The sequence below is a fragment of the Bemisia tabaci genome, chromosome 5 (genome assembly GCF_918797505.1).
Source record: "Bemisia tabaci chromosome 5, PGI_BMITA_v3".
Taxonomy (NCBI): Eukaryota; Metazoa; Arthropoda; class Insecta; order Hemiptera; family Aleyrodidae; genus Bemisia; species Bemisia tabaci.
Window position 1 is genome coordinate 49630912 of NC_092797.1, and position 24371 is coordinate 49655282.

At 36.7% G+C, this 24371-nt stretch overlaps 4 protein-coding genes and 1 long non-coding RNA gene across 11 annotated transcripts in view; 2 read left to right on the forward strand and 3 right to left on the reverse strand.

Annotated features, from left to right (window-relative positions):
* Positions 1–202: 202 nt before the first annotated feature.
* Positions 203–3205, reverse strand: LOC140224676 (YEATS domain-containing protein 4-like). Its single transcript, XM_072300866.1, has 2 exons — positions 2478–3205; positions 203–429 (listed from the first exon to the last, which is right to left on the reverse strand). The coding sequence occupies exons 1-2, from the start codon at positions 2539–2541 to the stop codon at positions 290–292; spliced, it is 204 nt and encodes a 67-aa protein (XP_072156967.1). The 5' UTR covers positions 2542–3205; the 3' UTR covers positions 203–289.
* Positions 3206–8178: 4973 nt separating this feature from the next.
* Positions 8179–11439, forward strand: Tap42 (immunoglobulin binding protein Tap42). The gene is made up of 3 exons (XM_019044092.2): positions 8179–8613; positions 9416–10152; positions 10926–11439. The coding sequence occupies exons 1-3, from the start codon at positions 8503–8505 to the stop codon at positions 11128–11130; spliced, it is 1053 nt and encodes a 350-aa protein (XP_018899637.2). The 5' UTR covers positions 8179–8502; the 3' UTR covers positions 11131–11439.
* A 336-nt stretch (positions 11440–11775) lies between these two features.
* Positions 11776–22429, reverse strand: LOC109032112 (uncharacterized). The gene is given in 9 exon segments (XM_019044080.2): positions 11776–13265; positions 14217–14305; positions 15192–15321; positions 16113–16349; positions 16352–17303; positions 18158–18312; positions 19644–19779; positions 20749–20898; positions 22136–22429. Coding segments are annotated over 9 exon segments (2022 nt in total). The 5' UTR covers positions 22193–22429; the 3' UTR covers positions 11776–13149.
* LOC140224680 (uncharacterized) overlaps positions 11776–24371 on the reverse strand; it is a 378383-nt gene continuing 365787 nt past the window's right edge. The window contains exon 2 of the long non-coding RNA XR_011899928.1: positions 11776–12589. This is a non-coding gene — a long non-coding RNA (uncharacterized lncRNA). The remainder of the gene's footprint in view (positions 12590–24371) is intronic.
* CLIP-190 (Cytoplasmic linker protein 190) overlaps positions 23168–24371 on the forward strand; it is a 105891-nt gene continuing 104687 nt past the window's right edge. For all 7 annotated transcript variants that reach the window (XM_072300867.1, XM_072300868.1, XM_072300870.1 and 4 more), the window contains exon 1: positions 23168–23326. The gene's annotated coding sequence lies outside the window, so the exon portion shown is untranslated. The remainder of the gene's footprint in view (positions 23327–24371) is intronic.

The window sequence follows — 24371 nt, forward strand, 5'->3', positions numbered from 1 at the left end:
TTTTCATAGAATATGCATCAAGACTAGTTTCACTTGAAATCGTTAATATCTCAACTTTTAAAGACTGCACTAATGCGCCTTGATCTCCAAGCCCCTCAATTTTACTTCAATGCAGGAATACCAGAGAGAATTTAAATGAGGCCTTGTTCTTTATGATGATTAAGGGAAAAAGATTACATAAAAAAATCTTAAGGAAGCTGAGTTTATATAAAAGTAGGAACTTTATTTACAGGAAATTTTTTTTAATTCATTATTTACAGTTGCCTCACCTGGTTTATCGCTTTGAAGTTTAAGTACCAATTTCATTCTTGAATTTAGTGATTGTTTCTTTAGCATTTTTAAGACGGTCCTTGTACTCCCTAATTTCTTGTCTAATCTTCTTTTTGGCATTTAAAATGGCTTGAAGGATTCTCTCCCTCTTTTCATCAACTAAAACAAATCAGAATTAGAGTCACCTAAATTAATTTTAAAGCAACTTTAAGTTAACAATTGAAAATAAAAAAAACCAAGATACGAATAATATTAAAAGATGAACATTCCAGATACAGTAAAGAATTCATTTAATTTTGCAGCTTGGGCTTCGCTCTAGGTTAATCTTCTTAGGTCCATTTCATAATCATACCTTTGATACAAAAGGTCTTCATTTACATCCCTTCTTGCTTCATGCTAACTAGATATTGATGGCCAAGGTCAAAAAATGTGGAACTCTGATTGTGACATTACTAATCTCCACTCTCGTGTCCCTTTTTTTTCAGAGGAAACTAGCCCAAGTACAGTTTTTTTTTACATTTTCTGTAAATTTCCCATACTCATTCATAACTATTCACAGATAGTTTTAAAGAGATACTTTAAAATATTGGTTCTCTTTTAAAAAATAATACATTATCGGGGATTTTTAAATACTTGATAATATCAAAAAAGGGCCATCTTCAAAATTTTGACAAACTTACTCTCCGAAAGGAATCTTCTCTTAATGGATACGCAAACCAGTCCCTAAAAGCTTACGACTGGTTCTCTTGCGAGATATCATTCAAGGGGGTTCAATTTTCAATAATTTCGAAAAGGAGCTATCACCAGAGAGACCAGAAGTCAACCTGAAGTGTTGTTGAAATACACTTTCTATCTTTACTGACAAGCTACTGTGTTCCTTAGATTTGCCTATCATTCTCAGCTAGACAGAGAATGGAGATGTTGCATGTGTGAGGAATTTGCGATTTGACTGTTGATTCTAATGTAAAAGTTCGCGAGAAACACGATGGTGACACTGGTTTTCTCTGAAATCAACTCCCAAGCTCAAAAAAAGCTCTCAAGTTGAGGCCAAAATGGAGGGGATATCCCACGCTATCCTGAGAGCCCACCTCTACATCAAGACAAACTCTCCATGCAAAGATAGGGAGCCAATACATTGACAGGGCTGCCACTTTATTTGAGGACTCTGAAACTGAAAACACGGCATCACTGCTAATGTTTGCTCCCTATCTTTGCATGGAGAGTTTGTCTTGATGTAGAGGTGGACTCTCAGGATAGCGTGGGATATCCCCTTTATTTTGGCCTCAACTTGAGAGCTTTTATTGAGCTTGGGAGTTGATTTCAGAGAAAAACAGTGGCACAGTCGTGTTTCTTGCGAACTTTCACATTGGAATCAATAGTCAAATCGCAAATTCCTCACTTATGCAACATCTCCATTGTTCAGTACCTAGTTCTAACAATACAAAGCAAGTAAGTAAAAATGTTGCCTTTTGAATTTGATTTCACATGTCGACGGTGTAAGTGGGCAATCACATAACTCGGTTTTCAACGTCGCAGACTTCCTGTCATACTATATTTTTTGAACGGAGAACTACTCGAAGCTAATTCTTTAAAACTGCCGTGAATTTTCTTCTCTGTGCAAAGAAAATTCTGCAAAAACTTCAAGGAATGATGTCAGTTTGTTCTCCTTTAAAAAAATAACAAAGAGGCAGAGATTTTCAGACACCGCAAACGAGTTATGTGATTGCCGACTTGCACCGTCGATGTGCTTTGTCACATAATAATGTGTGTTTCACTGGCACTGGCACAGAAAAAACACGACACGGTGATAATATTTTTCAGGAAAGATCTCAGCGCAATAGAAAATTCCTTACATATATGCGAAGATTATAGAATTAAACATGGAAAACTGCAAATAATATAAAAAAAGGGCCATCCCCATTTTTATCCTTCAGTTCCAGTATTCATTTAAATATCTGGTTTTGCTCTGGATTTACTCATTACTATCATACACAGCATCAAACCTGCAGTCTCGAGATTCACTTTCCGAGCAGTTTTTTAGCTCTTCTGAAAAATTTAAAAAAAAGGAGATGGTCTTTCTTCGAAATTATTAATTCAAAAGTTACAATGAAAAAGTAAATTTTTCTACTCCAGCCCCGAAAATACAAGTTTGGTAATAATGAAACGGTAGCTCACAAAGGGTATTAAAAGTTGAATGCAATACTTACAATCAGTTTCAAGTTTCCACGGGCCTATGGTGGCTGGTTGAGGATTTGTTAATAAATTTTCCATGAACGCAGTTGGATCATGAAACACTATTTCTTCTTAGTACGCTGATACAAGAGTTTTCATAGAAACTAAAATATCTGGATTTGTTAAAAAAAGCTTCAGCATATGGTGGACTGTTCCCTAAACAAAAATGAAAGTAACGGTTACTCTGTAAAGTACAGACTCGTTGGAAATCAAATGAAAAAATTCATTAGGGATGATATCGATTGATAACCGCACTCCAGAAACTACAACAGGTAAATGGATGATAATGATTATTATTAAGAGCAAAATCTCAAAAGTTCCCTGACAGCCAAATTACTTATTGATGGTAGCAAAGCTCTTTCATAGCCTCTTTCACTTTGCTACACTGCTCAGCAACATGAAAGGGCACGAATGCGTAATGTTTTCCATTATTGTTTTAAGGCCACCACCATTGACTATCTACAGAATTAGAGAAGGGTCCCAGGAGGCGTTCCTCCTGAAATATGCTGTCATTAGAGATGAACAAAAGAAATTGACTCTGCGATCGACTTGCACAAAATTATGGATTTTCGCTCATCCAGGAAGACGGCAACATTGATCGAAGTTTCCCGTTTGGATTTTCTCTAAATTTTCCGAGGATGGTCCTGGGAGTGTGGACTCAATACATAATGTGTCAAATCGGATGAAAAAATGAAAGTGTGGAAACGTTAGAGCCTGTTCCGAATATCCGCAACTCGACTCGTATGGATGATGGGGCGATTCGGCAACATTTCACGATGTGTCCCGTTTGGAATTTCCCTAAATTTTCCGAGGATAGTCCTGTTAGTGTAGACTCAATACACAATGTGTGAAATCGAATGAACAAATGAAATTGTGGAAACGTTAGAGCCTGTTCCGAATATCCGCGACTCGACTCGTATGGATGATGGGGCGATTCGGCAACATTTCACGATGTGTCCCGTTTGGATTTTCCCCAAATTTTCCGAGGATAGTCTTGGGAGTGTAGACTCCATACACAATGTGTCAAATCAGACGAACAAATCAAATTGTGGACACGTTAGAGCCTGTTCCGAACATCCGCGACTCGGCTCGTATGGATGATGGGGCGATTCGGCAACATTTCACGATGTGTCCCGTTTGGAATTTCCCTAAATTTTCCGAGGATAGTCCTGTTAGTGTAGACTCAATACACAATGTGTGAAATCGAATGAACAAATGAAATTGTGGAAACGTTAGAGCCTGTCCCGAATATCCGCGAATCGGCTCGTATGGATGATGGGACGATTCGGCAACATTTCACGATGTGTCCCGATTGGATTTTCCCCAAATTTTCCGAGGATAGTCTTGGGAGTGTAGACTCCATACACAACGTTTCAAATCGGATGAACAAATGAAATTGTGGAAACGTTAGAGCCTGTTCCGAATATCCGCGACTCGACTCGTATGGATGATGGGGCGACTCGGCAACATTTCACGATGTGTCCCGTTTGGATTTTCCCTAAATTTTTCGAGGATGGTCGTGGGAGTGTAGACTCAATACACAATGTGTGAAATCGAATGAACAGATCAAATTGTGGACACGTTAGAGCCTGTTCCGAATATCCGCGACTCAGCTCGTATGGATGATGGGGCGATTCGGCAACATTTCACGATGTGTCCCGTTTGGATTTTCCCCAAATTTTCCGAGGATAGTCTTGGGAGTGTAGACTCCATACACAATGTGTCAAATCAGACGAACAAATCAAATTGTGGACACGTTAGAGCCTGTTCCGAATAACCGCGACTCGACTCGTATGGATGATGGGGCGACTCGGCAACATTTCACGATGTGTCCCGTTTGGAATTTCCTTAAATTTTCCGAGGATTGTCCTGGGAGTGTAGACTCAATACACAATGTGTGAAATCGAATGAACAAATGAAATTGTGGAAACGTTAGAGCCTGTTCCGAATATCCGCGACTCAGCTCGTATGGATGATGGGGCGATTCGGCAACATTTCACGATGTGTCCCGTTTGGATTTTCCCCAAATTTTCCGAGGATAGTCTTGGGAGTGTAGACTCCATACACAATGTGTCAAATCAGACGAACAAATCAAATTGTGGACACGTTAGAGCCTGTTCCGAATAACCGCGACTCGACTCGTATGGATGATGGCCCGCCCAACACGAAATATTGCAGCAATATTGCAGCAATATTGTCAATATTGAAACAATATTGTCATGTAAATATTTCCTTAAATACACTGCAGAAATATGTTGACAATATTGCTAAAATATTTCATGACAATATTGTAACAATATATTTATAAAAATGTTTTAAATATATTTACAAAATATATCTATGTAATTACTTTTAAAACAGTTTGTAAAATATATTTACAAAATATTTTAAAATTATTTTAGAAATATTAGTTTAAAAATATTTGTTTAATATTATGTTAAAAATATTTTATAAATATTTTTGTAATATTTAAAAATTAATTGCTAAAATGGCAAAAAATGGTTTGCGATTTCTGCAATTTGCTTTTTTTGCTAAAATGCCCACCCTCGTGGCGAGAACGACAAAACAATTTGCAAAAGTGGTAATTTTATTGTGCGAAAATGGCACTATACTTTTGCGAAATTAACATTACTAGTTTATGCTATTATGGCTAAAATTTTTGCTAGATTTTCAAAATGTTTGCCAAATTAGCGTATGGTTTTGCTCTGTTTACCAATTATTTTGCGGAACTTACTAAAATCAATCGCTAGAAAAAAGAAAGGGGGGGGGGAAGAAAAGACAAAAAGAAGGGAAAAAAATAAATAACATAACATAAATACATCGACATAAATTCAAACTAGGAAAAAGCTCAAATAATTAAAACTGGAAAAAGACGCAATTATAAAAAACAGTAATTTGGTAAAGAAAAAAATGAGAGAGAGTTAAAAAAAACGAAAATTTGTAATACATGAATAGGAATATGTTGAGTACAATTAATAAAGAATTTGAAACACAAATTACAGGATGAAATAAAAAATAATAAATAAATAATAAATAATAAATTCTGGTAAAATATTATAAGAATCCGTCAATAAACAAACATATTACGGACTCAGAGGCCTGCGATAGTTAAGAGATTGAATTTACGGGCCCATCTACATCAAGCCTGGCTGGTCTGGTGGTAAAGTACTGGACTTCGGATATCAACTCCACCCCGAGGCGTGGGTTCTAATCCCGACTAGGACGGCGCGGATTTTAAGGTCTGTAACAACTCTACGATCCACAACCTGGACGCATGTGTACATTAGAAAGAAAATTAGTACCAAAGACGTCTCCTAGAGTGCGCGCACACGGATATGGAATATGATAACCTCATCGCAAGTAAATATTTTTAAAATATATTATCAATATTACCTTGACAATATTGCTGCAATATTGTCAGGGGGGCGGACAACAAACTATTGCAGCAATATTATTTCGATATTGTTAAAATATTGTTAAAATGTTTTTGACAATATTTCAGCAATATTTTTAAAATATTTCCGTGTTGGGCGGGGGGGCGACTCGGCAACATTTCACGATGTGTCCCGTTTGGAATTTCCTTAAATTTTCCGAGGATTGTCCTGGGAGTGTAGACTCAATACACAATGTGTGAAATCGAATGAACAAATGAAATTGTGGAAACGTTAGAGCCTGCTCCGAATATCCGCGACCCGCCTCGTATGGATGATGGGGCGATTCGGCAACATTTCTCGATATTTCCCGTTTGGATTTTCCCTAAATTTTTCGAGGATGGTCGTGGGAGTGTAGACTCATTACACACTGTGTGAAATCGAATGAACAAATGAAATTGTGGAAACGTTAGAGCCTGTTCCGAATATCCGCGACTCGGCTCGTATGGATGATGGGGCGATTCGGCAACATTTCTCGATATTTCCCGTTTGGATTTTCCCTAAATTTTTCGAGGATGGTCCTGGGAGTGTAGACTCAATACACAATGTGTGAAATCGAATGAACAAATCAAATTGTGGAAACGTTAGAGCCTGTTCGAATATCCGCGACTCGACCCGTATGGATGATGGGGCGATTCGGCAACGTTTCTCGATATTTCCCGTTTGGATTTTCTTTAAATTTTCCGAGGATAGTCCTGTTAGTGTAGACTCAATACACAATGTGTGAAATCGAATGAACAAATCAAATTGTGGACACGTTAGAGCTTGTTCCGAATATCCGCGACTCGGCTCGTATAGATGATGGGGCGATTCGGCAACATTTCTCAATATTTCCCGTCTGGATTTTCCCCAAATTTTCCGAGGATAGTCCTGTTAGTGTAGACTCCATACACAATGTGTCAAATCAGACGAACAAATCAAATTGTGGAAACGTTAGAGCCTGTTCCGAATATCCGCGACTCGACTCGTATGGATGATGGGGCGATTCGGCAACATTTCACGAAGTGTCCCGTTTGGATTTTCCCCAAATTTTCCGAGAAGTAGTTGATAAATCGACGAAGCAATACTCCCTCCCTCCCTCCCTTACTCAGCTTCTTCTCCCTTTCCCCTGTATCCTTCACTCCTCCCTTTTTCCGAAGGATGGATGATGGATGGATGGACTCGACTCGTATGGATGATGGGGCGATTCGGCAACGTTTCACGATATTTCCCGTTAGGATTTTCTTTAAATTTTCCGAGGATAGTCCTGTTAGTGTAGACTCAATACACAATGTGTGAAATCGAATGAACAAATGAAATTGTGGAAACGTTAGAGCCTGTTCCGAATATCCGCGACTCGACTCGTATGGATGATGGGGCGATTCGGCAACATTTCTCGATATTTCCCGTCTGGATTTTCTTTAAATTTTCCGAGGATAGTCCTGTTAGTGTAGACTCCATACACAATGTGTCAAATCAGACGAACAAATCAAATTGTGGACACGTTAGAGCCTGTTCCGAATATCCGCTACTCGGCTCGTATAGATGATGGGGCGATTCGGCAACATTTCTCGATATTTCCTGTTTGAATTTTCTCTAAATTTTCCGAGAAATAGTAGATAAATCGACGAAGCAATATTCCCTCCCTCCCTCCCTCCCTCCCTCCCTTACTCAGCTTCTTCTCCCTTGCCCCTGTATCCTTCACTCCTCCCTTTCAACACCCTTTCTTCTCTCCCTCGCCCTTCCCGCATCCCATATTCAGTATCTACGACTTCCATAGCCATCATCTGATCTTGACGGATTTCTGCTCTCCTTTTCCTATCCGCTATTTGGCTCAAAAAAGCTAATTTCAGTGATTCATAATAATAGAGGAATCCAAACGGGTAAATTAATGGTAAAAAGTGATCCCGGAACGAATTCCTCTGTATAGTTTTATGATGGTTCCGGATTTTTTCCGGATCTTTTAGAATACTACCCGTTCCAAAAACATCGGACATCAACTTAGTAGGTAACTCAAGTAACTCCTGGGTAACTCAGGTAACTCTGTAGCGTTTAGCTCCAATATCACGAAAAATTAATCGAAAATAGCTTCAATGAATTATTTCCAGAACTTTATTCGTTTACGTAATGAATGAGTTCAAAATACATTCAATCATTTCATCATACAAAAAGAAAAATCTGGATGCAACAGACGCAACTTTGTATACACAGATGTACTTTACTTAGTTGCAATCACGAGAAGAGACGACCTCTCACTCTGTTTTCATCCATGGTGCGTTTGTTGTGAAGTTTTTCCATGTTTATATTTTGCTCTTTTTGATTTCACTATAGTTTTCCTTCGTTTTTTCATGAAATTTTAGCATTCTGGTGTATCAAATTTCACCTTTTGGCGTGATTTACAGTTAGAAGAATATCTAATTTTGTCACTCCTTTTATTTGTTTATTTATAACTCAGTAAATTGGAGTGTTCATTGCTTATATAGCGGTGTTCGAGTTTGACTCTGCTCTTGTCTCTTCTCACCAACTTCTCACGCATCCATTCAATCTATTCAAATTTTGCTCTTTGTTTTTCGCACGAACTTCATGTGCAATGTCTAATGAAGATTCTGAAAAGACATTATCAGACCACTTCGATGAAGCTCTCAAAAGTTATGAGAGTATCTGCAATTGCTCCGAACCAACTAACAGTCCAGAAATTCAGGTAAAGTCAAGTAGTCAAGCCTTAATCTTGAAATTTAACACTAATAAAATGTTATGCCTTAGAATATATTGCTCTTTTAACTTATTATGGAAAGTCTAATTCACACGATCACATTTTTCGCATGTTCATAATCAGATTAAATTTACTTACTTGGTGATTTCATAGCGGTACTCAATCATACGATAAGTTGTACAGGAACTTGAATGTAACATCATTTTCCAATTTTCATCCCACTTAATTGAATGTGAAGCTCGAACTATGATTCAAGCTTTATTTATTGCAGGGCAATATATCTAATTATAAAACGTGTTTGACAAAAGATTCTAAGTCCTAGGCAACCAAAGCGAGAGATTGATGTCCCATAATTGATCTGATTCCAAGGCATTTTAACAGAGTATCTACCATTTGAATCTGAATATTGATGACAAGTAAGACTGCAATGAAATGAAGGGAGGCATCTCCACAGACCTTCACCTGTCTTGTAGTATCTGTTACAATCTTCTGGTCTTTTTTATACACCTAGGTTCCACACCAAGTGTGATTATTTTTGAGAAATAGTGCCATTCAACAGAAATAAGAGTATCAAAGAATTTATTCCCTGACCTGTGTAGAGTCAAAAAATTATAATGTTGTCATGCAACCTCCCAAGTTTTACCATTCACCCTTTGCATGATAATTTAATTTAAAAACTTTTCCCTTGAAATACACCATGCGTCCTCCGTCTCAAGTCTACTCTTCCCTCCCTCACTGAAAATGAAGAAGAGGTTTATCTAACTCCTTGAATTTTTTGTTTTGTTTACAGTACCGAGTTAAAAAGTGTATGAATTTGCTGGAAGATACAACTCGATTGGTATCGGAGACAGGCATGTTCAGCTCCAATGAGTCCATCAGTGAAATCGCAACTTCTCACATAAAATTCCTACTTCTGCCTGCTCTTTTGGGGTCCTTGGCATTAAAATTAACCACATCAGGAGATAGGACTGAAATTGTTCAAACTGCAGAAGTTTATTTCAGAGACTTCTTGCAGCGCTGTAAAGATTATGGACTCACAGATATTCAACTTCCTCCAGCTCTTGATGAGGATGAAACTGTCGCTGAAAAGCCCACAGCTGGACCTTGTCCAGGAATTGATTTCATTGGAATGGCACAAAGGAGACAAACTAAGATTCAGCAGTATCATCAACAAAAAGAACTAGAAGCCAAATTATCTATGTTAAAAGAGGAAATGTCTCGAAACGTTGATGAGGAAATTAAGCGAGAATACTTTATTTCACTAGTAAAATCTTATGTTCACAAGAGTTTTGAAGACTTAGAATGTGTCATGTCTGAAAAAGAGATGCTTGTAAAAATGGCAGCTATGAGGAGTAAGGCGAAAAATGAAGGTTTACCCGAAGTTCGCAACAATGTCAAGACGAGGCCTCTTGTCCCGATAATCATCACCAAAAATGAAATTCAGAAGCAAGTGTTTGGTGCAGGTTATCCTAGTCTACCAACTTTTACAGTTCAAGAGCTTTATGAACAAAGAATTAAGGATGGAGTGTAAGTCTTGTCCTCTTTTCACGTATCTCATATATTTAAATGCCTCAGTATCTTTTTTCAATCTCTACGATTGAGGATTCCGTAAGAAGGGCCCATAGAACATGGGCGAGCCCACTGCATATCATCTGGAAAAGCAAGTAGCAATGGTCAGCCATGCCCCCGGTTTTTTCATTCAGCTATTGCTGCGAAACGAGCGTACTTGGACTTTGGGTCTTCCCTCTAAACCGCCTCTTAATCTTTTTCCCCACAACATTGATACAAAATTTATGGAAGCTTGTTTTGATTAGGTAATCAGGAGTAGTTGCATCCCTTGACAATGTAAAGTACTTATGAGCTCAGGTTTTGGACACAGGAATCAAGATCCACATTTTCAGAGTTTAGCAATCAATGTATCCATGTCCGGAGAAGTCCGATAAAAATAGGACTACCTTACCTCAGCTTTTCGGTTTTCCTTTACAAATAGAATGGAAAGAAGTTAGGCTGTAAAAGTCATAACTATACGATGAAAAGAAGCTGGAAGTCATTCTTATGTGTATCTATGTCTATCTACGTGTATCTATGTTTATCTACGTAGTTACTTAGTTTGAGAGGAGTGCAAGTCTCTCAGACCCATTTACTTTCTGTCTGCCATCGATGCAGAGTATCTTGTCGTGTTTCTTTTCCAACGCTGAAGAGGAACCTGCAGAACTTGTACCAAACTGACCTGTAGAACCAAAATGTTTTTCATTTTTTTATTCGAAAATTTTTGAAAGATCTACTTGTTCGGATTTCAGATGGAGCAATCCAGCAGAAACTTCAGCCAGAAGCTTGCAAGGTATGTGTGATCCTAATGCTCATTTGACGAAAGAAAGAGAAGAAATGGAAGAAGAGAAGGCCATCGAAGAGGATGATCCGGAGACTCTCGCTAGGGCCCGCATGATGGACGAATTCAAAGATGAAGTGAAAAGAGGATCTGGCAACAGATATAACCGCAGCTAAAATTGAACTTAGAAATTGACACTATCACTGTGTGAATGATGATTTCATTTCTTGTCAATCCTTTTTTTTGTGATCAATGTTATTTTTTTTTACATTATCACCCATTATGGTTGATTTTATCCAACCCTTAAAGACTATTGTCTTTTGTTTCCTATTTTTGATGTCTAACACTAGGTGGATAAGTTCTAAAACAAATTGCTGTACAAAGTTGAGTATCTGGAATCCCTTTTTGTTTTCTGCCCCGTCTATATTTTCAGTCCTTGTAGAAAGTAAGAATCCAAACAATAAAAAATGTGATCTATTCGTTTACATATTTTTTCCTTTGACTTTTTTTTCGAAGAAAGAGCAACATTTTACAACCGCTTTTTATCTGGATTGCGCCATAGCCTATTTAAAATGAACAATTGGTGCTGTATGCTGTGTCACCAGTTCATTTGATGTACCCTGTATGCCATTTTTATTCTTCTTAAAGTTAACTAAGTTTACAACATCTGCCATTTTTTAAAGCAAAAATCGGCTCTTGCTCTAAAATCTTTCTGATGGGCACAAACAAATTTAACTTTTAATTATTAAGAAATGATAAATTTAACTCTTTTGATTTTACTAAATTTGACTTTTTTACTGCGGTAGTGACAAAAACAATACTTAACAAGTGTTTAAAAGACTTTTATTATTGTGGTAGTGACAAAAACAAAACTTAACAAATGGTTTATAAAATATTTTGAAAGGGTTGAGTTTTAAATTTTTACAACTTATAAATAAACTGCTCAACATAAATGCTGCAGAGAAATTAGTGAATCGTACAGACTTTCTCTTTATACATCTACAGATTCTTGCATTAGAAATTTTTTTTGGAAAACACGATTTTTGAAATTTCAAATGTTTCTGCAACGGGCGAAATCTAAAGATTTTTTTTTTTTTCGGTTTATGAGGCAATAGAAATCCTAAGATTTTTCCAAAATTCTTTGTAAACATACACAAATATCTTGTGCCATTAAAGGTTTCCCTGTCCCTGATAATTCCTAGGTCAAAATTATATCCTCATTCCTCGTCAGTTGCAGGTTGCAAACAGATTTGATCTGTTCCTTGGATTTAGTGAGAAAATCTCACCACATGTAGAAAAAAATCATTTTACTTTCAAAAAATTTCTTGGCTAAGAATAGTATTATAATCAGTCTAGAAAGGTCTGCCTTCCTATTTGCTGACTTTAACTTAACACCGAATATTTTGGCCAACAATGATTTCTGAACACTTAATTTAATATGCATGGATACAACATAATTCTGTTTTTCTCCAATGGTTTGTCCCCGTTCTGGAATGCTAAGGCTGATCCTAGACTTATAAAAATTCAGGGTCTTTGCTCTGATATAATTCACATGGAGCGCAATAATTTATATCAGCACATCCTGAGGAACATCACGAGGCTAACATTACAAAAACTTTGCTACCTCACGATGAGCTTCTTAAAATTGATTGGACTAAAATTGAGAGTTTTCAAATACTGAAAAATAAAACTGAAACTAAAATCATTTAAAAAAAATAGAAAATGCTTTCGGTTAAGAGGGATTAAAATCGAGAAAGAACTGATGGAGAGGATTTTCAATGGGCCAGTGGCACTGAATGGAATCTTACTTTGTACTTTTTTCTGGTAAGAATGAAGGTGAAAGAAAGAAAGGAAAGTCTAATTCTCACTCAAAACAGTCTGAGTAAATTGTCTGAGCACTTCAATGATGGTTAAATTACCAGTGATTAGTCGAAAATCAGACCCAATTCCCAAACTGAATTTTTTCAGAGAAAAGTTGACCACAGTATCAATGCGTTCTCACGATAATTTCCAGACTGTACTTGCAAATACGAGGAATTGTCAATATCCCCTTGCAAATAGAGTTCATGGTGTCTTTGCTACACCGCTGAGATGAATGAGATAAACCTTGACTTTCAGGCATGTCGCTTTGAGTTGCTGCCTCTTCAGGAACCCGAGAGAGAGAGAGAGAGAGGGAGACGTTACCAGAGGCCGAACTAATGTTTCTTGAGCTTGCTCATCTGGGTTAGTTTTTGTTGTTTCAGCTTTCGCATTTTCTTCCTCCTCTCTTCTTCCTTTTCTCTCTGGATATCTTCTAAATCTTCCAGAAGACCTGAAATCAAATGGAAAATGGAAGCAAAATAATCAAAAATGGAAAAAAATAATTAAGAGAAGAAATTCATGGAAAGGAGTTTTTTTCTGAAGAGACTGAAAAATGAAGATTTGAAATGCTAGGTAAATGGTCAAAAAATCCAAAGGAGATGCATGTTGATGGTTGAATTGCGAAATCACGTATCTCCATTAGTTCCATTGCAGATTTTCTGCAATAATTCATTTTTTCTTAGAAAAACAAGTCAACATAATTTTTTGAAAACGTCCTTGATTTTTCTTCTCTGTCAGCAGAATGTTCTGCATTAACTCCAAGCTATAAAGTTGTTTATTTTCTCTTCGAAAATGTAGAAAACAAAATTTTGAAATACACAGTAGAGATGCATGGTTTTGCACTTCCGTCATTGATGTAGGTGATTCAGAAGTTACAGAACTTGAAAAAGTCCGCTAAAAACGACAATTCCTCACAGGTTTGGCAAATTTACAAAGGAACCACTAAGCCATCTAGAGAGAACTACATATTATGGAAAAGTATATCAATGGTAAAACTGCAGGAATGCATACAAATCTCAGTTTGTGGCATTGCAGACTTCCTGTCACACTTCATCCTCTGCATGGCAAACTAATAAACGTCATTCCTTGAAAACTTGGCTAGATTTTTTTCTGGCATATTCTGTGAAGATTATAAGCAATGATGTTGGTTTGCTTTTCTATTTGAAAGATAAAATAGAATCGTAGATTTTGAAACAGCTCGACCGAGATATGCATTTTTGCTGTTTAACTGTTGAGAAGTACATACCAGAACATTTAGGGCAATTTCTATGGTTCTTCACAGGTAACATTTCACAATATTTTCTTACTTAAGTTAAAGGCGTTTGGAATTTTCAAAACCCTGGCTCTATAAGTCGGCAAAATATCAGACCTGAATTTTGGTGAAAAGAAACTAAAAACTCACCAATCCTCGCACTGTGGAATTCCTCCTTTTGAACTTGATGGAAATTGGACTCCATAGCAGCATCATCCTCATCATCCACATATCTGTACCTATAAAAGAAAGGAAATAAATAAAAATCGAAGGCTCAAGAAATCCAGCTGTGTAAAAAAAATTTTTAGGAGCATCAGTTGTAAATTTAGTTTTAACTCATGTGTTTACACTTGACATTATCATTCTTACTGACATTAATGACTTAAGGTGACTTACAATTAGTCATTTTTCCCAACAGATGAGACAAATCGACGGTGTAAGTCGGCAATCACATAACTCGGTTTGCGACGTCACAGACTTCCTGTCATACTTTATTTTTTAAACGGAAAACTACTCAATGGCAATTCTTTAAAACTGTCATGATTTTTCTTCTCTATGCGAAGAAAATTCTGCAAAAACTTCAAGAAATAATGTAAATTTTTTTCTCCTTTCAAACAATGATATATAGGCGGAGATTTTCAGACACCGCAAACGAGTTATGTGATTGCCGACTTACACCGTCAAAATGCAGCACGCTGCAGGCTATTCGAAAAGCAAGAGATTGGGGATCCAGGGGGCGTAGCCTACGACTAAACGTAAAGCAAGCTTGTGCTGCTAATTTAAGATACAATTTGAACGATTTATATTTTATCTCAGGATGCAGCTGAGTTAAAGCTCAGAATGTAAATTACTGTGATCTTGAACGAACACTTTTCACTTTTTTGCTAGCAAATCTGCACTTGTGTCCCTACATAACTTTATATTTATGATCTTTTTGTTGGTGAGAATATATAAAAAAGGTCAAGCTCCTTGAATTTTCTCGATAGGAGATACTTTCCGGAGGGTGAAATAAGAGGACTTATTTTTTTAAGAGACAAACTCGAGCTTCCGCGCTTGAAAGAATTTTTCAACGACAGAAAAATACCACAGTGCTGATTAATAAATATAGGATTTAAGAACGCTTACTTTGATTTATCATAACCAAATATTTCAGAAATGGCTTTGGAAACTTCATTCGCAGCATCATCTTCATCATCGTCTATAAAATCGTCCAGCTCAGAGTCATATTCATCTTCATCGTCAGACTCAATACGTCCTGAAACAAAAAGATCAAAAAATCACAATAGGGCAAGATAATCAAGGTGATATTTCAAACATACTTCACGCAGATAAAAATTGAGTTTAATATCAGTGATCGATTATTTAGCTCTCCTGGCAGGCAAGTTTCATGCATTGTCATGTTATATCTTCAGCAAGCCTGGTTTCTTAATCTCAATTGTAAGCTCTGAATGATGATTTGATATGATTTTGTGTCTTGGAAATTTTGCTTACATACTCGAGAACTACTGAGAAGATCCTTGCAGAAACTGAATTTAAATGTGTACAACTAAAAATATTTTTTTTTTGGGTGTCCTTATCTAAATAAATACTGAAAGTGATAGAAAACACTCAAACTCAATCAACATTATGAGGTTTCTCTGGATATTCATCTGGGATGACCTCAATGTATTCCAGGCATGAAAGACTTTGTGATATATTCTCCATGCTAGGGTAACATCCGAGCGCATCTACAGAGCCGAATGTGTGAAATTTGGACACTACACATTCATGCGGCCGTTTAAAAATGCACATCTTGTAAACAGCTCGGTGACAGGCAGGCTAAAACAAATGAAAGCTTTTGGAGTAAAAGTTAATGAAGGCTTTCTCTCCTTCATGATTATCAAGGAATCAACATGGATAGTGTACTTAAAAATAAACGAGTAAAAACAAAAATATTAAGAGGATCAATGTTTTCAATAATAGAATAGTTGAACAACATCCGAGATGAGTCTTGCTCCTGACGCAATATTTAAAAGAGGAAGATTATTTAAACTTTAGGACACTTACGTTTCACAACTTTTAAAGGTTTTTTCTTCATATCTCCTGGTCTAGATTTTGGATAGAGATCTCGAGGAGGAAACTCTCTTGGTTTGATATCCTTGCGAGGCAGTTCTCTTGATTTGACATCTTTGGGAGGAAATTCTCTAGGTTTGATATCTTTCGGAGGGAATTCTCTCGATTTGACATCTTTAGGGGGAAATTCTCTAGATCGGATATCTTTCGGAGGGAATTCTCTCGACTTGACATCTTTAGGGGAAATTCTCGAGGTCTACCATCTTTAGGCGGAAATTCTCTAGATTTAGAATATGGATCTTTACTAGATAAACTCTTAGACTTTTCGGGGGGCAGAGAAACTTTTTTACTTTTTTCATTCCTACTAGAGTCAGATAATGGCTTCTGTAATGTATTCTTGAGGATTGAGGATGAGGATTCCTCAGATCGATCAAACTGAAGATCTCGCCGAACTGAGCTGGATGAACTGCTTTCATTAATCTTGGGTGAACTTTTGAAACCATTCAATTTCCTATTGTCGTCATTTGACGGAGGCCTCTTAGAGGCACTTAAATTTTTGTTTTGGGATATTTTCACATCCCTTTCCATAACTTTTTTCCTTGCTAGATTACTATTTTTATCACTTGTGAGATTACTTGGAGATGACCAAACTTTACTGTCTTTCTTCAACCTCTCCTCTGCTGGTAAACTTTCGTCTGACTCAGATATGGATACCTTTTTACTAGATATTTTGTCGGATGAGCTTGGTTTCTTCCCAATCTCATCTTTTCTTCTGTTCTTCAGGGCCATTTCCCGCTCTCTCCTCAATCTTCTTTCTCTCTCTTGTTCATATTCTAATTTTTCTTTTTTGGTCATTAGCCTTTCAGGCTCTTGCCGTTTGACGACTGGAGCTTCTTTTTTAACCACTACAGGTTCATGTTGTTTTTGCTCTGCGATTTTAAGAAGTTCATGAAAATCCATAGGAGGGGGCATCGGTTTTCGCGGCTTTTTGGGTTTTTCTGGTTTTTCTCTCTCTTTCTCTTTTCCATGTCTAGTTGGTGCATCATCTGATTCATCTCCATCTCTTTTTTCCTCATCATCCTCCCCGTCCCGAGCACCATTTTCTTTATCTTTGTCTTTTCTTTTCCGTTTTCGAGGTAGGTACTTTTCTTCCTCTTCCTTTTCCAGTTGAGCTTTTACTCTGTCCTGCAAGAAAAAAAGAAAGGAAACGACAATATAGGAAGTCTGTTTTATAAGAAAGAAGCTTATGTTTGTTTTTATCTTGGCGTGATGGAAGAAGAGAGAAAATCATCGCTAAGGACAAAACCAATGAAAATGATACAAATAGAAACTTTTCGCCAATGAAAACTAACATTTTCACACAGTGCAGGATCCAGAAAGATGAATCTACTAGGATATTCAAATTGACTGATGGCCATCATTTCTTTCAATGGAAGTTCACAGGAATAAATAAAAATGCATGAGCATTGACAAATTAACCACAAAAAAGAAAGAAAAAAAAGAAAGAAAGAAAAAAGAAAACGTAGAGGTACCTAGTTTTTCAACTTTTTCAACAGTTTTTCTTTTAACTAGCTAATACTGAATCTTGGAGAACAAAACTGTCTCATTAAAATTAAGATTTATGGTGTATAAGAAACAGACTAGCATTAATCTAAACTAGACATCAAAATAGCTAGGCAGCAAAAATTCCAGCAGTTTTGGAGGTTTCCTCATATGGGACAAAGATTGCAAGAAAAGTACGTTTTAATGAAAATTTCTTGACTTGTGCTACTCATTGTACTAAATTGTTCTCAGTGGTTGGAATTAAAAAAATGTTTCTAGTGAGGAGTAGGTAGCGGTGAAAAATACTGTTACAAGGCGTAAGATACATTGCCTGTTTTAAACAGCTCAGTCTCTTTGGGCCACCTCTTTGATATAGTAACCTTTGCATTTACGGAGATATTATATACAAGGCTAACCTAAAATTTTTGCTCCGACTAGGGAGTGTAGTTCATACCTGAAAACAAAAAAGAATTTACAAAGGAGAAAAATTAGCTTACCCTTGTACTAGATATATCTTTGGCAGATACAACCTTCTTCGAAAATTTGTTTTCTTCAGCAGGCTGTGCTAAATATTTCTCCATTAACTTATTGTAAAGTGATGATGCTTCTTGAGAAACGTAGCCGTAATCATCTTCATCACACTGCATTGGACCTGAAATTAAAATGTTCTGATCTTACTATGTTGATGTGAAAATAATGAATTCTAAGTAAAACTCGAGAGTCTTTAAAAATTAAATATAAAATCGGGTAAAAACTCACTTACGCCCTATGATATAATACAGCTAGATGCGTTTCTGACTGTGTGGTCGAACATCAGTGGCTTCATTGGACCATAAAAAAGAGTTTTCAGAGTTTTTGTTCGAACTGATATTATTTTCATAATAGCTTTTATTTCTCTGATTACTATACCTTTTTTTGCTGTTTTCATAATTATAATTTTGTGTTTTATAAATATCACTTGTTTTAGTAAGCTTAACTTTTTTATAAATCACATATATCTTACCATTTGCTTAATTTTATTATATTTCATGGTCATGTCAAACTTATTACTACCTAGTTTCAATTATGGTTATGATAATTAAAATTAAGATTGTTAAAGTTAATTTTTCTGGAATTGAAAGGTATACTACTTTTCTATTCATATCAATTATTCAGAATATCTTGTTACCTAAAATTACAGATGGTGTAAATAAAGAAAATATTTTTCTCAATTTTTGGTCTTTATTTTCTTTTTTTACTTTTATAACTAAGAATACTTTATCTAAATTAATAATCATTGTCATTTTTAAGGAGTAAATGGCAGATAATGCCTTCTGAGGTCCAGCTCTCCTCTTGTAGATCAAAAGTCTTTTATCGATGTTACTGGAAAAACCGCCATTTGCTGGATCATCTACTACAACAGCAGAAAACTTAAATTTGACCGTACAAAAATCTTCTCCCAGAAGTAGGGTGCCTTCCACTAACACTAATCACGTATAGAGCGTTGAAAAATATTTTCAGATCATTGACAAGTTAAAAATCTCATGGATTGAAGATTGTTTCAGCAGGAGCACAGAATGTTAGTTAAATCAAGCCTGAAATTTTATTGTTTGGGTATTAAAGAAATGACTGAAAAAAAAAAATTCTGCAACCCTGACCACTGATAAGCACCGTTGGGGTAAAGGATGTGTCAAGCTATCATTATCAAAACTGAATGTATCAGTAGAGTGGGTAAGTGAATCTAAAGCCCTGTTTAAAAATCTTTTTCTTCATACAAGAGCTAAATTTCTGGATTTCAATAGTCCCTGAGAAACTCTATTGGCCCCCACTTACGGAGGTGATCGTTCCTTCGCCCCCGAGCCAGTCTGTCCCTGCACTAATTACAGGCTAAATTGGATGGTACCTGTTAGATTACATTGATAATTTTCTGATTTTATTATAGATTTTTCGTTTTGTCTAATTAAATTACACAGGTCTGACTACATCAAGATGAAAATCCCTTACCTGCAGCTGTCACAGCCGTGTTGACATCATCCTTAGCATCATCTATCACAGCTTTGTTGGCAGATTTCGTTCTTTGTAACATTGATTGTATTCTTTTGGTTGACTTTTTGTCTTTACTTCGTAACGCCAATAATTCCTGTAAAATTAGGAGGAGAGTGATTCAATGTTGATCTCCTAGAATTTTTTCATCTGGTTTTTTTTTCTTTTAAAATAAAATTGATTCTGAAACTAGAGTATTGCTGGCCTGATCTCAGAGGAACATCTTTAAATTTTTCTGAAGATGAAGTGCAGTTTATGATAATACTGCTGGGCCTGTTTACTACTATAGAGTACATAGAGTTATAATATAGTGAAGTGAGCTGGAGTCATGTTCTGGTCGATGAGTTCCGAGCACGATGAGCGCAGAGATTCAATCACATTTTCGATCCATAATGGAGAGGTAGAATACGTAATGATTCCTGACCTCTTTGTTTACATCTGATGGCCGGACATTCTTGTATCGAAATGGTGGCCTGTCACCGCATAGGAGCCATGGAATTTAGAGACTGGAAATACTTAAAGTGGGGCCAGCACCTCCGTTCCTATGACGACTCTATGTACTCTATGCTGTTTACTGAATGATGCATATAGGAGGTCAGGATGACTATTATGACGATGTTTCGATTGAATAGCAGAAATACACCAGATTTGGATGTTTTGTTGCATTTTCTTTCATTAAACGTTTCACTCCACAAACCTTTTGAATTCACAACAATTGAGTGCAAGTCTTAGGACCTGTGATACCGGTCAAGATGCTTGCACAGGTTCGAGCTTTTTTCTTTTAGAATGACACATAAATTACACAGTAATTTTACGTTTCTAAAAGTTAATGAATGCAGGGGCTCATTGATGATTTAGATGACAAAGAGAGACTAGAAAGATTAGTGACTTGATATCTCGAGGCAAGAGAAAATTATCCAGACTGACTTCCGCAAACCCAGAACAGCTTCTAACATACTTTTGCCTTTCCTTAATAATTAGAAAGTTTTGCTCCATAGGATAATGCTTCATTCCAAAAGTTGAGTTAGAAGGTAGAGAAAACTTATGAAACTTGAAGGAATGTTACCTCTTTTTTCCTCTTTTCTTCCTCTAATTTCCTTTGCTCTTCTTCATTTTTCTTTTCAAGGAATTTCTTAATGCCTGCAGACAAGTTTTTCTGCTTTTTATCTTCTTTTTTTGGCGGAGCGAACTTGGTGCTGTAAAATCTTTGCGGGGCCTGAAAAAAAGGAAAACGACAGGGTTATTAACTGTCAAGAAGATGTTGACCTTCAAAAGTTTCAACAAAATTTTAAAATATCCTGTTCCTTGACTGATAAGAAAGAAGGGTCATATTTGGAACAAAAAGTTGAAAAGTGGTCGAACTAACAAAAAATCAACACAGGTTTGAGCGACCTGCTGGAGATAAAAAACTCTTAGTTTTAAAGGTACACTGAGGAAATGAAAAAACAAATAAAATCATGGCAAAGGAACTATTTAGACTTAAAAAAAAACACAAAAATTACTGATCTTCCCTCAAGTTTCTAGGGACTCTCAAAATTCAAGCTTCATCATTACGGGAGACTGATTCAAAACAGAACTACCAGATGCCAAATAGTCAGTTTTTCTTGAGTCCGTTTGGATTGCCTAGCCGATTACCCTACCGTTTGGATGACTTGCATATTTACAAATGAATCCATCATCCTTTTTGCCCAGTGCAGAATGGCCTACTAAGATGATTAGGACTACTGAAGGGCATTAAAAAAATGGAGGAACTAACCAATGGTGAATAAGTTCACTTCTACAACGCAGTTTTCATATGGATATGGATAAAAGGCTGTACTAAAGCAAAGTTATCTGTCCTCAATTCATTACTACTTCTGGTTAATACGTAAATCTTTTTCCTCTTTCGAAGCTTTCGATTTGCGCAGTTTCGGCATACTCGGTACCCTGTGTTAAAATTTCTCCAGGCTTTGTTTCAGAATTCTTGCATTAAATTACCAAGTAAGTAATTGATCAGTTTGTCCTCAGGTTCAAGTGAATGGCTTGGGCACTGGTTTGATGAATTGAAGGGCTACATTTGCACTCACGTACCAAAATCCAATATTGTAAGTTAAATCACTCAGTTCTAAGGGCTATGGCACATAAGTTAACGCATTGTAGATGGCGACAAATTTGTCAACTGTCTTCAGTTCGGCAGCTAAGATAAATTAAAGAATCAAAATGGCTGATCTTGTGTGGAGCTCTATAAGTGCATAAGCTTATTTAGTGGAGATTCTGAACAGAATATATATCTACTGACGGTCTCTTTCATCACACCATATGATGACATGATATGGTAAGTAAGAGCTATTTGGTTGGCTAAGGATTTCAGGAACCAAGGATAGAAGGACAATCTATGATGTGACGATCCGCAAAAAAGATTGGTTTGTACAATTTAAGAATGTAGATAGTTGTAGGCATCATAAGATACAAACCTCTTTGACTTTTTGATCATTTTTCTGGGCAGTGTAGAGCAGTGACCCAAAATCCATTTCTGAATGAGTTTTGACAGGGGTTGAAAGTTACCCCTGATTGAGACGAAAACTAAAGTATTTATGAGCTAATTGCAAGAACACTGAGCTAGTTACATGATGAAAGGTTTATCTGCCAAGATCATTTACACAAGCAACATTTTCTATGATTTCAAGGGTATAAAATCCAGGAAAAGAAGTCTCTCGAATAAACCTAACCTCTACTGTTTGTTTACATGGCAGACACGACGACCATTTGCAAGTCGAAGTTGCCAGATGAGATCATGTTCATTGCGTTAAAAAAATGAATATATTTTAGTAAATGAATGATCAGACAACTCTGTCGTGCTTACATTTCAGGTCATTCAATTTGTGAACGTGATTGGTCTACAGCAAAGACATAAAGACGGAGCGCTCGTATCTAAAAGCACGGGGAAAAAGTGAAGCTAGGTTCGGCGCTGCGCGCTTGTGTGAGTGTGTAAATGAGCGCGGGAATCCATGGCGGCAAACGGAAATTTGATTTGAACTTGTCCTCTTGATTTTTGCACATTTCTTCTTTGAAACGTATTTTAAATTCCTAAAACGAATATACTAAGAAAGTTCGGTCTGCGTCCTAATATAATACACCTACTTTTGCTCGGTAACAGGCAGTAATCTCAGATAAAGTTAGTTTTTCTTCTGCTTATGGTGGTTCTGCAGGTTCAAACAGGCCGTTACAGTTCTAGATCAACGTTACTCCCAAATGAAATTAATCGGTCGACGACGGACTGAAACTAACCTAAAGTTAAAAAAATATGAGTGTGTACCTGAATTTGGGCAAAAATCAACCTAAAATACTTTGTTTCCGCAATTTTATTTATTAGTTCCCGCCCTACATTTGAATTCAAACTTGTCCCGATTTCGCCGCCAATCCTCTAGCCAATAGTAGAGGTGATTGAAAAGAAGCTTTAGAAGCTTCATTTTTTGCTTTTAGTGCTCCGTCTTTATGTCTTTGGTCTACAGCACTTTGGCAACATTATAACCTCACTTTTCAGTTGAGTGTTTGGCAGTTATTTTTTTCGTTTTTCCGTAAAATTTTCGTGCTTTTTTGAGTGGCGTTTGGCGTTTGTCGTGGTAATTTTGTGTTCGTGTCGAAAGCTTCGCGCCGTGATACGGGTGAGCATCCATTTCATCACTACACAGTATTACTTTACGTGTAAAATTTTCTTCATTTAGTCATTTTTTGAGTTTGTCACTCATCAAAATCCTGATGTGAAAGACTAGCAACCTTACCTTCTTTGTGCTAGACTATTTGAGTGACTAGACTGGAAATGGTCCTACAAATTTGAAATGCTGCTGTTTCCAGCCATATGCAATCACCAAATAAAGCATCTGAATGTGTCTGGGCATCTACCCACAAGCTTTAGTCTAGAAGTTTTACGACGAATGATACTCCATTGCGTAGGTCATCCCTAGAATCCTAGTTTTGCTCACACATCTAGTTCTCTTGACATTGAATATTCAAGTCATGACTAAAGTCACAAATGGACTAATTTTCAAAGAAAAATGAAGGCGTTTTCGTTCAACTCTCACTAGAAACAAACTTGACGTTGAATTTAAGTTTGCTTGAAATGATCTATAATTTACTATCTTTGAGAACGATTACCCTCTATTATTGACACCCTTCATCTATTCTAGATTTGTGTTCAAGGTGTTGGACATCAGTATTCATTCAGCGAAAAGTAGCGTGCATGGCCAGATTACACAGCTTAGTGCAGAGCCTCCTAAATGTGTAGTCACTGGGCTTTAAAATGAGTTGGCATCTAGTATCAGTAGCTTTGATCTACTGGATGAAGGAAGAGAAAACTCCCACTTTACCGCGCTTAGGGAAAACGTAGTGCCTATGAGCAACCGAATGTTGCTAGTTTTCCTTCTAATAAAATATTCATTTTCAGGGGGAGTTATGGATATATTTCTTCGAAATATTCAGAGACGCTTACTTAAATTGTGAGTGAAATTCACCGAAAAGTATTTAATAAATTTTCAAGAATATTTCTGTTTTATTGTAATAATTTTGGCAAAGTTTTGTTTTTCATACAGCATTTTTCCCAAGTACGGTAGTGCTTCTCTTAGGCTTGTTTCCACACCACCTTAGGAGAGCCCGACCATACTGAATAGACGGTGGCTACTCCTGGAGGTAGAGCTTTTGGTGTGTTTTTTT